Source organism: Rhinolophus ferrumequinum, chromosome 6 (assembly GCF_004115265.2).
Source record: "Rhinolophus ferrumequinum isolate MPI-CBG mRhiFer1 chromosome 6, mRhiFer1_v1.p, whole genome shotgun sequence".
Lineage (NCBI taxonomy): Eukaryota > Metazoa > Chordata > Mammalia > Chiroptera > Rhinolophidae > Rhinolophus > Rhinolophus ferrumequinum.
Window position 1 is genome coordinate 44,638,287 of NC_046289.1, and position 16,243 is coordinate 44,654,529.

The following is a 16,243-nucleotide window of genomic DNA, read 5'->3' on the forward strand; positions in this document are numbered from 1 at the left end:
GTACCATTCATTGTGTTGCTAAGGCAGCCCAAGGAACTGTCACCAACAATAACGCTCCTGTCTGTGATCTGTACACCAAGTTGACCTGATAAGCCTTCACATAAATAATATCACATCTCACTCCTTTCTTTTTCCCTATTAACCCCCATGTATATTCACAAGTGGGGAAGATTGAGGGACAGCAGAGAAACAAGATTGCCTTTTAAAACTGTGTTTTGTTTGTGTTCAGAAGAATAATTTGGGAGGCAGTGAAGCATGATGGTTAAGAGCTTTGAAGCCAGGCTACTTTGGTTCTAATCCCAGTTCCACTACTTTCTACCTGTGTGACTTTGGACAAGTTGCTTAGCCTTTCTTTTCTTTTTCTTTTTTCCCCCTTTCCTCCGTCCTCCCACCCCACTCTGGTTCAAGCCGTTGTTTCTCAGTCTAGTTGTGTAGGACACAGCTCCCTGGCCCATGCTGGTATTATGAGCCTCGCGCTCCCCCCGGCTGAGGCAGTCGGTTGCTGGTCGTTGGTCGGCCTCTCACAGCAGCTCACGGCAGCTCTTGCCGGCTGCTGGCCGCTCATGCTGGCCACTGGCCACTGGCCGTTCATGGAAGCACACAGTAGTCCACGGCAGCACTCAGCAGCCCGGGGCAGCACTCAGCACCCTAAAACAGCTCACCTCACGCCAACCTCTGGTTGCTCACAGCAGCCCAGCTCCAGGGAGAGCTGTTGTTCACAATCTTAGCTGTAGAGGGCGCAGCTCACTGGCCCATGTGGGAATCGAACCAGCGACCTCCACGTTAGGAGCATGTGGCTCCAACCACCTGACCACGGGGAGGGCCCCTGCTTAGCCTTTCTATGCTTTAGTTTCCTCACCAATAAAATGGGGATGATCACCCTTACTTCAAAAATTGTTGCAAGAATTAAATGAAATAATACACTTAGAACAGTGCCTGGCACAGATAAATGGTGGCTATTGCTATTTGGTGGAACCATGTAAAACTGCCATTTTCTCGGTCAAAACCAAAGGACTACTGGAATATGGACAATATCTGATTAAACTTACGACGATGCTCATCATCATCACTATGCTTTAGTGGAATAGTGATCGTTACTGCGTTAGCCACAAACACGAGTTTACTGTCAACAGGGCCTCGTTGGGCTGAAGTCTTAGCTGCTGCAGGCCCTACAGTCACAGGTCGTTTTGCCTAGATCTGCTGGGTCAAGATTAATTAGCTGGGAGTAATGAAGGCATGGTACTTCCTGAAGTTGTCCTTCATTCTTTATTTTCCCTTTTCTGCCAAATGATCTAGAGCCTTCTGGGAACTACTTCGGAAATGAACACACACACACAGACACACACACGCACACACGCACACACGACAGCTGGAAATACCTTGAAGGAAATCACAAACACTCCTTCTGTTTCACTTCCATATTGTTGAACTGCCTCTTCATCTTCTGTCACCACAATAACTGGCATCCTGTCCTGGCAGTGGTGATAGTACCAAACGGCTGCACTGTATATGCTCCTAGAAAAGCAAAGGGCACACGAGTTCTCCCAAGGCAGACAAACACAAGCTACGGTTCAGAATTTCACACCTGCCTTTTAATCTGCTACCCTTTGGTTTACATGCACAACCATTCATTCATTCAACAAATACTTCCTAAGCATTCATTATGAATATGCCCTGAGCTGGGGACTCTGGGGGATACCAAGATGAATCAGAAAGTGCTTGACATCTCTTCTTCCCAAAGACATCCAACTACCACAGCAACTTCTTGCATTTCTTGATATGGCCTAGAAACCATGAGGCTCTGCCATCTTTTAACACCTTTTAATTGGAGGGTTGAATGACGCACCACCACACGGATGACAAGTTATATGAGGCTTAAAAGATAAAGTCTTTGGCTAAGAAAAAAAGTAGGTTGCAAGTAGCTGAAGATCATAATCCTGTAAGGTCGGATATGGAACCACATGAAATATCTGAAAATCTTCCTGAAAAGAATCTGAATTGGAAAACAGGATCTAGGTCTGAAGATCATTGTTCGAGACTGGATTCTGTTTGCGATGAAGTGTATAAACTTAGGACAGTCAACTTCTGTGGGCAGCTGTTTCCCTTTCTGCAAGTTAAAATGCTATGTAAGGTTCCTTTAGTTCTTGAACTTAAAAAATAATTTAGCCAACATATACTGAGTACCTACCACGTGTGAGGCTGTGTAGTTAGTAAGTGTGATCATTCTGAGCACTCATGTGACCCAATAAAGAGAAAGATTTGCTTTTCCTTTCTGGTATTGAGTCCTGGGGGAACTGGGGGACTATACGTAAGGACTGGGTATATATCCGTGCTTATTTTGCATTAGAGAATTTAAATATTTAATGGCCATAGAGATAAAGAAATACAAGGAAAAAGAAGATTTAAATGTTTTATATGGATATTTTAAAGTTTAAGGTCTCTTTTGCCCTCTCTGGAAGTGTCCTATACCTACCTCTGACTTTAGCTGCAATTGGGTGGGTACTTCCACTCCCCTCTCAAGGGCCCACTGAGTGGAGTTAACATCCCTGGGGAATGACCCTCAGCTACAGGGGAGAGTGACTAAATGCCCTTGCCTGCCCGTCAAGGTGACTTTTTAGGCGCACTCTACACGCTTCTCAAGGTTCATAGCAGCAGTCACACATCCTCTACTGCTTTCCCTCCTTCGCTGTTCCACTCTCTCCACTTCCTCACTCCTGCTTCTGGGAACCACCTCGATATAAACAACCCACACCAAGGCCTTGCTTCAGGCTCTGCTTTTAGGTGGATCTAAACTATGACACTGCTCTTCCTAAAACAGCTCTACCAGAATGAACCTAAAAGTTTCAGTTTAATAAGACTAGTTGGGATATTAGAGCAACCTGTATCAGAAAAATTGAGATGATCTTAGCTTAAAAGTAGGACCCCCAAGCATTAAATTTATGACTTCTGGATCACTGGAATGATCCTGCTAGCCATTAGGGTCTGGAGCAAACTTACTCTGGGTACCAATGTCTCCCTAAGTACAATTTCTAAAATATATCAATTATGCATTCAATGACATATCTAAAATATTAACACCTTAAGCATTTCAGTATTACTCATGGTTCCAGAAATAATTGTTGAGTTTAGCATACCACTTACGTCAACCTCCAAACAGCCAATGATGAAGAAATTTACAGAAGACGATCATTTGCAAACTCACAGCAATTCCGTGCCATACCTGGTCTGCCACTTTTCCATGGATTCTCCTTGTTCCCGAGGGAGATAGCAGTCCTGCAGGAATTCATTAGCAAAGGGAACGCAGTCGTGACGCGCATCCTTCAGGAGGTTTCGCAATTTGTTATACTGTCTGTCACACAGAGGAGAAAAATAAATCTAACATAGCAGGTACTCATCTACTGCCAGCTCTTGCTAAGAATCAAAAATGATGAGGTATTTTAGAGCAAAAGATCGATTACTTAAAACTCGAGAAACATTTATTTACTATTTGGCCTTAATGTGCGCGGTACCATTGGGTGGCTGTTTCTCAATTCTGCCTGGGCAGGGCCTCGTTAATTAGTTTGTGGATCAGCCCAACTCCCTTCCTCTTCCGAGACCTCTGGCCATTTATTACGTACTTATGCGGTGCTGCCCCACGTAGCCCCCACTTCAAAGGCTCACAGAGGACATAGAAGCAAGCAGACTTTAGCATTTTATTTTTGTACCTCACTCTGTTCTATAAAGAGCATTAGGCATTAGTACATATTTTATTTTTTGCTGGCAGCCCTAGAAAAGGACATGTAAATAAGTTTGGGGATTTATCTGTAAATTTTATTTATGCAGCCATCTCATTTACATGAATGAGGGCTAGCTTCATCTCTCAGAGAACTAACGGAGTTTTAAGGTTTCCCACCAGGAGATTCTTCCAAGAATGCTAGCCAAAGTCACAAATCAAATATGAAGTGTCATGCTGGTCAGTTTCTAATAAGATGCTTTTTAAGGAACTACATAACATCCATGTTTTTTTTAAAGGAGGTCAACTGTTTACTTAAAAATGGATTGATATTGAACCAGATGTTAAATTAACACATAAATTATTCATAGTAGATCACTGGCATTTAATAAAATAAAACGTGTGCCCTTCCATTCATACCACCAACCTGCCACCATGGATTTTTAAAAAATTAGTCTTTTCAGTAAAGCAAAGGCAGAACTCTCCAACTTATTCTCTCCAAATAAACGCTAACCATCGTCATCTGTGTGGGCTCAACATTTCAATAGAAAACAAGAAACACTGATTTTATTTTATCAGTACTTCTAATTTTGAGTCATCTTAAAAAGAATCATCAAGTAATAGCAACTTATAACATTTCCTAACAAACAAAGGGATTGTTTCATTTGTGAATGGCAGCTTTCCTTAGCAGAATCTCACTTGTGCAAACAAAAGCTGCCATGCCACCAAATGCCTAGAACATATTAAATCAGTGATTTTCCCATGTTCACACAAATACACTTAAAATCATTTTTTGAAACCTCTTAGAATATGCAGGGAAGAGTCTACATCATCCTGTTAACAGTGATTGTCCCTGCAGAGTGGCAAGGCAAAGACTTTCTGCTTTACACATTTCTGTCATGCATGAATTTGTGCTAACAAACGAGCACTTATTTGTTAAGCGATAAAAAATATTTCAGGAGAGCATTCATAACCATCTGTAATTTATTATTTCAGAGAAAACACTGAAAAAATATTGCTCATTTTCCCCGATCTTATCCTCCAAAGTTTTTCCTCCCTTTATCTACTATCACATTTTATATAGCCCTAATAAAGCACCCGAGTTTAGTGCAGTTATGTGTTCACACATTACCTCCCTTACCAAACTTCCTTCCCAGCACATTTTTGCTGCACTCCTTCTCTGTGCCAGGTCTTCTGCTCCACTGACTGCTCTCAGGGGCCACTATCTAGACATCCCACAGCTGTCCTTCGTCTGCAGCAGTCTTCTCATGGTGAACACAACAGGACCACCCAGTCCTCAAAAAAATAAACGCTGGAACTATCATATGACCCAGCAATCCCACTCCTGGGTATAGACCCCAAAGAATTGAAAGCAGGGTCTCAAAAAGATACCTGTACACCCATGTTCATAGCAGCATTATTCACAATAGCCAAAATGTGGAAGCAACCTAAGTGTTAATCCACAGATCGATGGATAAACAAAATGTGGTGGATACATACCATGGAGTAACATTCAGCCTTAAAAAGGAAATTCTGATACATGCTATAACATGGACGAACTTGACATTATGCTGAGTGAAATAAGCCAGTCACAAAAGGATAAATACTGTATGATTCCACTTATATGAGTTTCCTGGAGTAGTCAAATACATAGAGACAGAAAATAGAATGGTGGTTGCCAGGGGATGGGGAGGGAGGAATGGAAAGTTGGTGTTTAATGGGTGTAGCGTTTCAGTTTGAGAAGATGAAGAAAAGTTCTGGACATTGGTTGCAAACAATGTGAATGTACTCAATGTCACTGAACTGTACACTTTAAAATAGTAAACATTGTGTTATACATATTTTGCCACAATTTTTAAAAATAGCTGTGCTAATTGGTAAAACAAAACAAAACAAAACAAAAAAACAACCATCCATTTCAGTGGGATAAGTGCTGTGAAAGGCCAAGTGTAGCATGTGACCAGATCATGGGAGGGAGAGGGAAGGTATGTGGGAGGAGGCAGCACCGGAATCCTGCAGGATGAATGAAAGTTAGGCAGACAAGGGCCCAAGGGAGGAAAGAGGGGACAGATATTCAAGACAGCAGACAGTATGGTCCATCTTTGTAGCTTCAGAATTTGACCCACAGAAGATGCTCAATAAACGTTTTCCAAAAGAATAAATAAACTCACAACCCTTTGTGACAACAGTAATCCAAATACAAGATGATAATGTCTCGGAACAAACTCTGACATTTTCATAACTGTTATTCTTTTGCTAGGCTTCATACACACGATTGCATTTGTTATCGCACCTGCACTTTAGAGCTGAGTATTCCTGCATCCTCTCCTTCCCAAATGCTGATGTCTACAGGCCTGCCCAGGGGGTTTAGCGCCAACTGAGAGTAATGACGATCCTTCCCAATGTTTCGAAAAATACATAAATTAAAAATAATTTTCTCAATTTTAAGTTTCACTCCCGTATATTTTCCTTAGACTTTTAGTGTGCGCTTTCATTTGTCAGTTACTTATCAGCCAGATAAAACAAATGAACAAATGGCACAAGAATATTAATGGGAAAAGCAGGAAACAAACAGTGAATCACTCCGAATGTGACAGTTGGGTTTTCTTGTAGGCATGTGGGCTTATAATTTAATAGCACACACATACAATACAGTCATATTTTTTGCTAGTCAGGGTTAGTGGTGCATAGGATGGAATTAAATATGTGAGTTCCTGCATGGAGCCAGCAAAGAACACCGCAGTGTCTTGAACAAGTTTGGGCTGAATGATAGGAGAATAGTAGTTTCAGATGGTCAAATACAATCAAATTATCTTCAGTTTTTAAAATTCCAGTCTTTATAGAAAAACCCTAGTTTTCCTGGACTGGCTTTAGTGTTTTCCAAATCTCTATTATCAAAACCTTTCAAACAATTTCTTAGGGGGATAGCTGAACTTACCTTCTTTAGATTGAATTTTTTTACTATTTTTATTCAATGGTGATCTTACTTACAGATGCAACATCCTTTCTTTCCCCCTGCTGACTATATTCTTTGGGGATAAGCAGTGGGTGTCCCACAACCAGTGGGGAAATGAGTTCTGTATTCAACGTTGTGTTCCTTCATCCAGTTTTCCCAGAATCCTGGGTCTCCAAGACTTACTTTCAGAGGTCCTTGAGTTTTCTACAAGAATTTTAAGTTCATGTTTCCATTTATATTAGGTAATACTCTTAAAACATTTCTAATGGAGTATATTTTGGACCAGCTGAATGGCCACCTTCTAACTGCAATACCATCTGGGGGCCGTGCCTGCCCGTTTGGAAGCCTCAGACACCTCAAATTCAGGACGTTCCATCTACCCTCTCCCCCTTGGACCTTTTCCAGGGCATCTTCTCTCTATTCACTTAAGTAAGACAGAAACCTGAGTGTTATCCTTGACACCACCTTCTCCCTCACCTCATTTATCTAAATCCATTACTAAGTTCTACAGATTTTTTAAAGTAACAGCTTTATTGAGATATAATTCACGTACCATAAATTTCACCCTTTTAAATGTACAATTCAATAGTTTTTAGTATAGTCACAGAGTTATGCAACCATCACCACTATCTAATTCCAGAACATTTCATCACCCCCAAAAGAAACATATACCCATTAAGCAGTCATTCCCCATTTCCCCTGACCCTCAGCCCCTGGCAATGTAACTAATCTACTTTCTGTCTCTTGGATTTACTTATTCAGGGCATTTCATAGAAATGGAATCATACACTATATAACTTTTTTGTGTGGCTGGCTTCTTTCACTTAGCATAATACTTAAGGTTCATCTACGAGTATGTTGTAACATGTATCAGAACTTCATCTTTTTATGGCTGAATTAATATTTTCTTATGTGGATAAATCACATTTTGTGTAGCCATTATCAGTTGATGGACATTTGTTTTTTTTCCATTTTTGGGGCCATTACGAATAGAACTGCCATGAACATTCATGTAGAAGTTTTTATGTTTTCAGTTCTCTTGGTCACATACTGAGGAAGTTCTACATATTTTACCTACTAAATAGCTCTTAGGAATGTCTATTTCTCTCCACTTCTAAGCTACCAACATCTCTTATCCGAACTAAAGCAATAAATAGTCTCGTCTTCTTTTCTCCATGCCTCTTTTCCACTGGGCCAGTAATCATAGCAAAACAGCAATCTGATCATGTTAAAACCCTTCACCAACATCCCTGAGGTCCATGAGGCCTACCGTCCAATCCAGGGCCTTCTGTCAGTTCCTTGAGCCAAATGCCCCTCCCCAGGACCTTGCATAGCAGCTGCATCACCTGGAAAGCTGTTTTATCTTTGCCTGGTTGCATGGCCCTCAGGAAAGCCTTTCCCGACTCTCTGACTAGATTGGGGTCTCCTGGAACCTCATGCCCGTGCTTCAGCGCATTTTGTCACAGCTGTAGTTCTTCACGTGTTTGTGTGATTACTTCATTATTGCCTATAATAATGAAGACCACGTCTGCTTTTGTTCATTACTGTATCCTCAGTGCTAGCAGTTTTTGGCATAGATAGTTTCTTAATAAATATTGGTGAATAAAAAAATGAACACCTGCATACAGGAATGAATGTAGTTGACAAGACAGCCTTACCGAGTTATCAAGTGACCCGCCTTAAATAAGCATTTGAGGATCGTTAGATGGCAGAATGTGATTATCCTGAACAATCAAAAGTTTGACATTTTTCATACTGTTTTGTACAATATACTTATGAGAAGGCCATTTTTCTGCATTACTATTATTGAAATCAAAATATAAAATCATATTAAGTATAGAACCAGATTAGATCTATGTCTTTCTATTGTTAAACCCAACTCTGGTAATTTCGTTTCAGTAAAACAATGTCATCTGTCACATTAAATTAATGTTCATTTGTAGTTTTCTGATTTTGTAGCTTTGTTTATTTAATTTGAAGATTCTATTTGGATTTAGGGTTGAATTAAGTACTTACGCATGAGGACTTACAGCTCGACTTATGTTTAAATGTATTTATGTAACAATACAATAAAATAATTTAAAGTAACACTAGGTGTTGATGAGATTTTTTTTCTTTTAGAAACAAAGTCGGTAACATCACTCATTTTGAATAACACTGATGTATTGGATGGGGACTTAGATCATATTGGCCTCTTAGATCCTCTCCAACAATGATATTCTATGATCTCTATCTTATGTTATATATTGAGAAACTGAGGCACAAAGTGTTAAGACTCTGAAGCTACATCAAAGGAATTCAGGAAGGCGTCAAAGGAGAAAACAAGGCATCTTTATACCAGACAGTAGACAGGAACAGGTTTTTTTTAACTGACAAAGCTTTCCCAACAATAATGTTCCTAAAAGCATATCAAACAAGTAATCAAGTAATATCAAGTAATCAAGTAATAAAAGCATATCAAACAAGTAATTCATATCAAATGAATTACTCACTAGCGTCTCAAAAATCTCCAAGGAAGAACTAAAAAACAAAACGTTCCCCAATATAAAATGAAGCAAAACACTACCAGCTTCTGCTAGGCCATACTTGGTTACATATAAAAAGTCAAATGACTTAAATATACTGAACACTGAAGGCCAAATTAATAAAGAAAATCTAGATGTATTCAAAGGCTATGATCAATTCTAAAGTTAACTTTCAATGTATGGCACTTTCTAGGGCTTAGGCCATTTTGGTCATTTAGCTGTTGCAACCTGAATACACCAGCTGGTTGCTTTACAGATAAACAAAGCACCAAGTCCCAAACTTGCTGATTCCTTTCCTGCCTCTTCTTCCTCTTCATCAATCATGTTCATTATCCCTGCTTTAACACCAGTCTCAAACCTAATTCCTTCAGAGGGCTTAGGTCTTTCTGGCCTAATTCCCACACCCCATATTTACTTCTGCACTTTGCATAGTCCACATTAAATTATCCTGCATGTGTCTTAAGGTGTGTTGTAATTACCTTCTTGTATCTCTCCCCAACAAGATAAACAGGTTTGTTGAGAGAGGGACTAAAACTTCTGTTTGTAGTTCCAGAAGGCCTGGAACGAGGGGCTCAAAAAGTACTTACCTGGGAAAACCAGGGTGTTATCATATGGGCCTATTTTATAATTCCTCATCTTTTGTTTTCACATTTAGTGTATTCGGAGACATGGTAAAGCAATGGAAAACCAATAGTTTTTCATCAAGTTAACTACTTTGAAATGTTCAGGAGAAAAGACATTTAAATTTCAATTCTTTGCTTTTGAATGTCCCAGGAATTGGTTTTTAAAACAATCCTTAATATTAAAAATATTTTAGAAAACAGAAGTTGAAAAGGCTCTGCAGTATGTTAGCGATCTGAATGATAACAACAAATTGATTTTAGTAGCAGAAATGAAATACGACACCTGGAACAGCATTTAAACCTGGATGTGTATAAACATCTATATCTTTGTGTCTGAACAAAATCAACTTCAAGCTCATTTAAAAATATTCCATCTGAAAAACCTGCACAATCTAGTTAATGCACATTTTTTTGAACTGGGCATATAATAAGGACAACTTATCATTTTCATATACAAATAAACACACTTCATCTTTTACTACCAAGGTCTAAAGAAACTACAAGATTTAAAAAAAAATAAACTCATAGTTGCTGCTTTTTAAATAACTTGGGGTGGTAAGAGTTTGGATACATAATTCTAATACGGTATGTTGTTTCCATACGGCATGAGTCTTCAAGTTCAAACCATAAATCTTTCCCAATGTTAAATGAAACAAAACCAATTTTTAGAGTACTTGTTTAAAAGGTACAAGGTAAGCATTTTATACTGATTTCAATCAAAACAATCCTTTGTTTAGCAAATACAATTACTATGGTTGGTAGTAATACTTGTAACCTAAAAATAAAACAAGTGATATCTGGTTTCATTGAATAAATCACTACAAATACAATTTGTATCCACAATAAAGGAGTGTAAAATTTAAAAATAAAGTACTCTCTTTTTCCCAAGGGGAAAAAAAAGTAAGCTTCTGAAACAATATATCTATAAATAAGAAGATTAAATAATATGCAATATCAACAAGAAATAAGCAATAACTCTGCTGTAAAATGCAAACCGAAAGCCAAGAATCTTCAATACCCACATACTGGGGACACTGCAGTTTATTGATCTGCAGTCAGATCTTTTGGCCAGATGTTGCAGCAGAAATATAAAATAATGTTACTGCATTCCTACTAGCAAAGAGAATACTAAGTTAGTTTAAAAAATACTTTATGATTAAAGAATAAATTCCTCCCCTCCCCCTACAAAGGAGCGTTTCTAAAGGGCGGGGGATATCTACATTAATAAATAATACAAAACGGATACCTCCGGCCTCTTTGATGCTGCACAGCTTGACAAGCCGTTTGCATGAATATAATTCCCTTCAATTCAGGAAACTCAAGGATCTCAAAGTAATCTTGAACAACTTTCCAATCTGGGATCATGTAATGAGTCACATCACTAGACAAGAGTTTCCCATCTGAAGCATAAATCGAAATGCAAAAGATTAGATACATTTGCAAACCTGGTTTATTATTTCAATGTCATGGTGCCCCCCTGTGCAAAATAACTTACAATCTTAACTGCACCGTGAAGTTTTTAAACGACAAGACAAATCTACCTTGGTAGAGGCCCAAAGTTCAGGTAAATTCAGCACCTTCATTTTTCTGAAGCTGTGATAAATAAAGGCTCAACGTGGTTTATGGTGCTGCCAGTGGAGCAGGGGATGACTGATTTTTTAAAAAACAAACAACACATCCTCAGCACAACCTGAATATTTCTGTGTTAACTTACTGACATACACGCACATTCAAATGGGGCCCCTTAAAATATGCATGTTAACCACTTGTTTCTGCCCAGCAATTTCAAGTCGGTACTGTCTCAAGTTTATGAACATGCTGAGCAGTCTCCAGAATTGACCAGAAAAGTTGTTCAATGCAAACAAGGGCACTGTTCAGATTTCCATGCAGCCTGTCATGTCATGGAGTGGGTCGGCCAAGCAGTAACTGAAAGGTTCACCTTAACCATCAACCCTCAACCAAGCTGAGGATTCCACATATTTGCTGAAAAGGCCCAGCACGCTTATCTCCCCCCAGAGGGAAGAGAACCAATAATCTTTGTTCAATGGACCACCCTTGCAGCCTAGAAACCAAGTGGGGTAAGGTCTAGCGCACAGCAGTCCCCAATCCAGCTTTCCCATGACCTTCCTGTACAATGAGGACCCACATAATTCACAAATCCTTTGGATAAATGCCAGATGCATCGGTGCTGGCAACTCAGATAATTTGTGGGGAGCAAAGAAATGTAAAATGAGCAGCAGCAGCAGCAGGTCTCCCGCGCTCATGCCACTGGGTTGCCTTCCGCCTCCCACCGAAGGGCCAACAGCTCAGGTCCTCCCCATTTCACCACACACGACAGGAAGGGGCAGTTTCCTGCGCCCTGGCCCCTCGCATAAGCCCAAATCACCCGGCCTCTGGGCTGTGGGGGGCGCCTGTCTCTGGGCCCTGCCATTTCATGGGGCGCAGCCGGCGGGGAGTTCCGCACGGAGAGTTCCAGAAGCAGCCAACCACCGCCATCTCTGCGGCTCTGGGGCCGCCGCCTCTCGCTCCCAACCCGCAGCGTAACGAAGGTGACGCCAGGGGGCGGTGAGAGGCCCGGGGCCTCGGACTCGGTGCCTCCGCGGCCTCAAAGGGCACACGACCCCCGGCCCGCCGCCCTCGCTCCTGCCGGCCTGGCTCCCCTCGCGACCGGCCTCGGGTCTCCTTGTTCTCGCCCGGCCTGGCCTGCTCTCGTTCCCGCCCCGGCCGCCCTCGCTCCCGCCCGGGCCCTGACCGTTGAGGCAGACGGTGGGCTGCGAGCAGAGCGGACTGTTGCAGGGCACGCTGGGCCGCAGGTAATGCTCTCGCACGATGCGCAGCGTCCGGCCCTGGAAGGTCTTCAGAAGCAGCACCTTCTCCCGCTTCTGCAGCATGGTGGCGGCGCTCGGCCAGGCAGGGCTCCGGGGCCCGCGAGGCCGTCCGGAGCGGCGGCGGGAAAGCAGTGAGCGCCGCGCGGCGCGGGAGGGAGGCGAGGCCGCGGCTTCGGGCCCGCCCCCTCGGCCGGGCGGGCCTGGTCCTCGCGCGGCTCGCGGCTCTCCCGGCAGCCGCCGGAAAGTGCCCGGGGTTGAGGGCTGGAGGTGGCCCGCGGGAGGGGTGGTCCTGCCCGGCCCTGGCCGGCTTCCCCCACCCTGCCTCAGTTTCTCCCCTCTCCACAATTGCCTGGGGGTAGGGATGCGAGGGGCAAAAGATTTCATCGGAGATAAGAGACTATATGGAAGCTAGTTTAAAGTCTTGTGAAGAAAGATTTGGCGCAACTATAGAGAATTATTATACTTTGTTTCTACCCCCGGTCCATATGGGAATGGGCAGCCATATTAATATGGTAATTAGTGTTCTCTGTTCGTTGCTCTTACTGTCCCTGAAAGAGCTAAACGATTGGGCAAATAAGCCCGCAACCCTTCCAGCCCAACATTTTTTCTCTTCGGAAAGTTGTATTTATTTTTAATTTCATGTATTTTTAATCCATATAAAAATTCAAACAATGCAGAGAGAATGAAAACCAATTCATTCCCTTAAGGTAAACACTGTCTATTTAACCCTAACTTCATAACACTGCAGCTTTTGGCAAAGGAATTTTCCTTGAAATTTGGTGGAGGCTCACACACAGTCTCCTCTGAGATCACACACCCTTGGCTGGAAAGAGGCCAGTGTTCTTCCCAGCTCTCAACAAAGACTTTTGAGCCGCACCAGAAGCTTTATATACGAGTGTCACATTTAATTTCCACAAGTCAGTGGAGTTGGGCATTATTATCCCCATTTTACAGGCGATGAAACAGGATTAGGGAGGTTAAGTGGCCAAAGTTACCCAACTATTAAGTGGGGAAATCAATATTCAAGCCAGAATCTGGCTGAATCCGAAGTAGGCTCTTAACTAATTACCGTGCTATTCATCGATGAATAAAATATAACTCTTGTAGCTGAGGAGTTTATAGTCAGCTTGTTGAGCTCTAGTTCAGGCAGCTCAACCATCTGGCTGGAACATGGGAGCTTCCTATTATGCCGAAGTGAGCAGAACTAGGGTGTTGTGTCGGATCACTTACTTTTACTCTAGGGGGACATATTAAAAAGAGTCGTGGTTCCTTACTTGTATTTTTATGTCAAGTTATCTGCAGTGTTGGATAATGGGAGTGAGATCTGAGATGGAATTGCACAAGTTAGGAAAACATTACAGTGCTGGTTCACAGACCAGAGCCCTGGGAGGCCCCATAAAGCAACCAGCATTGCAGGAGGCCCTTTCTGATTCAGGAAGTCAGTTCTAGAGATTCCAGAGGACAGGCAAGTAGCCACATTTGTCCCCCACATAAAAATGCTTCTGACAGCTGCCCACAGTTCCCTCCAAAGCTCTCCCATTTTCATTTTTCTTTTACTTCTGATTTTATATCCTTAACATCTCTCTTTGGCATTTTGTAGCTTTAAACTTTCTCTAGATTCAGACTAATGATCTTTTAAGGAGGAGAGTGTGTCTGGCGCTGTATTGAAAGTTGATTTTTATCAGTATTTAAAATAATCCAAGGCTCATCAAGCACTTCTTTTGCTTGCATTGAGACAATGGTGTACAATTTATGTTCTTAAAAGCATGATCCCTTAGTTCTTGGAACTGATGGTCTAAAATGGACAAGAATGCCTTTTTGTTGGTTTGTTTGTTCACTGACCATCTGATGCATCTTGCCTGCAAAAAAGATTTCTAAATCAGTCAGAATAAACTAGGTTATGCTGCAGTAATATACTACTTCAAAAACCCCAGTGACTTGAAACAAGATATGTGGGTGCCTAGAGGCTCCACTCTGTATTGTAGTCCAGGACTAAGGCTGATGGAGACAGTCCTCTCTGGAATACTGTTTGCTATTCTTTGGCAGAGGGAAAAAAGCCCTTTAGACAGCCTTACCCCAGCAATTAATAGCTCAGACCGGAATAAAGTGATGCATGTCACCTCTACCTATTGGTGGGAACTAATCACATGACCATACACTCAAAGGCAGAGTGGCAGCATTAGTGACTACTTGAATGCCTCCAACTCACACCCCTTAAGTCTTCTCTGCCATCACCTTAACCCTCGTGTCTGGGATTACTCCAGCTCAGCCCACTATCCAGTCTCTTGGGCATTGTACTGCTCACCTCTTTTTACATCCTCACCCGCCTCCCCAATAGCCAGTAAGCCAAGCATACATCACCCTATCATCTTTAAGCCGTATTGCAATCCTTCAAGGTAAGTATGTGGGTTTTTGTGGCAGAGGCTGGCTCTTTGTTCACCAAATCCATGTCCTCTTCTCTGGGTACACAGATGAACCACATTTCTCATGCATATAGTGGCCACAGAATGTAATGACACCATTTCCAGGACTGACCCATGAAAACCTCTTTCCTCCACCAGCTAGATGCCAAAAGCCCAGGGGATCTTGAAAGCCAGTGCTGAAGACAGCAGACCCTTTTCCGCCACCATCAACATGGGTCCCAGAAGAACTGTGCAGAGCCCTGCCTCCCTCACCCAGGAGCGTCACAGGATTATTGTAAGGGAGATAGCAACTTTTGTTATAGCAGCTTAGAATTATCCTAGCTAATACACATCCACTTTACAAAGGAGATTAAAGGCTGAAGAGTTACTCATTTGTTCAAAAAGATCCCTCACTAGATATTGTATGTCTTGAAGAAATGAAGCTGCTCAAGGATTCTACAGCAGTTCTAAATTGTACAGTCCTTTAGGAAGTGGGAGAGCAGCAGTGGTCTTAGGTACTCTGGTTTGGTTTGTGCTACGGTGCCACAGCAGTGCCACACTGGGAAGGATGCTTGGCGGCTTGCTTCAATTTTCATGTTTCCCTTTTCTTGTCAAGTGCAGATGGACAGCCTGGTTCCCAGATAGCAGAATGCTGCGACAGCTTTCAGCACTCTCTTGCTGATGGAAATCTCAATGGTGGCTCGGTTTCCCTGGTGCATGACTGCGGTCCTCTTAAGGCTGAGCACCAGCGTGCTTACATTGCAGGAGTCTGTAGCATTTGCATGCCTTTTGCAGATGTGCTCTGTGAATGCAGACATCAGCAACCACTGGATTACAATCAAATAGTCTCATCAAAAGGTTAGCCTAGAGAGGGTAGGGCATCTTTACAAAGGGCTAAGAGGACAAGAAGGTTAAATGTATAAAAGGAATTCTGGAAGATGAGCTCCAAGGGCTAGAGTGGATTACTGAAGTAGGCTTTGAAATAGTCTGTCTTTTGATTTATCTATTTAAAATTACAATAGCACAACATGCTTGTTGCAACAAATTCCAACAATACTGAAGTATGCCGAGTAAAAACGTTGAAGTTCACCTTGCATCCGAAATCTACTCCCAAGTAATTTACCATTGTTGAAGCTGGATGCATCTTAGATGTCATTAAATATAACCCCAAATTTGCAGCTTTTCAAAGGGCTTGTC

General features: G+C 42.0%; 1 protein-coding gene and 1 long non-coding RNA gene across 3 annotated transcripts in view; one reads left to right on the top strand and one right to left on the bottom strand.

The window, feature by feature from the left end:
- DIS3L (DIS3 like exosome 3'-5' exoribonuclease) overlaps positions 1 to 12,809 on the bottom strand; it is a 31,724-nt gene extending 18,915 nt beyond the window's left edge. The window contains exons 1-4 of the mRNA XM_033107691.1: positions 12,569 to 12,809; positions 11,063 to 11,216; positions 3,221 to 3,349; positions 1,380 to 1,515 (exon numbers count right to left, since the gene is read on the bottom strand). Of these exons, the coding sequence (XP_032963582.1) occupies positions 1,380 to 1,515; positions 3,221 to 3,349; positions 11,063 to 11,216; positions 12,569 to 12,707 (558 nt within the window). The 5' untranslated portion in view covers positions 12,708 to 12,809. The remainder of the gene's footprint in view (positions 1 to 1,379; positions 1,516 to 3,220; positions 3,350 to 11,062; positions 11,217 to 12,568) is intronic.
- LOC117023257 (uncharacterized) lies at positions 11,243 to 15,909 on the top strand. 2 transcript variants are annotated; one of them, XR_004423171.1, is made up of 3 exons: positions 11,246 to 12,629; positions 15,206 to 15,341; positions 15,668 to 15,909. It is a non-coding gene; the product is annotated as an uncharacterized LOC117023257 (long non-coding RNA). The 2 variants fall into 2 exon arrangements; XR_004423170.1 differs by having other exon boundaries at positions 11,243 to 12,629; positions 15,206 to 15,909.
- Positions 15,910 to 16,243: the final 334 nt, after the last annotated feature.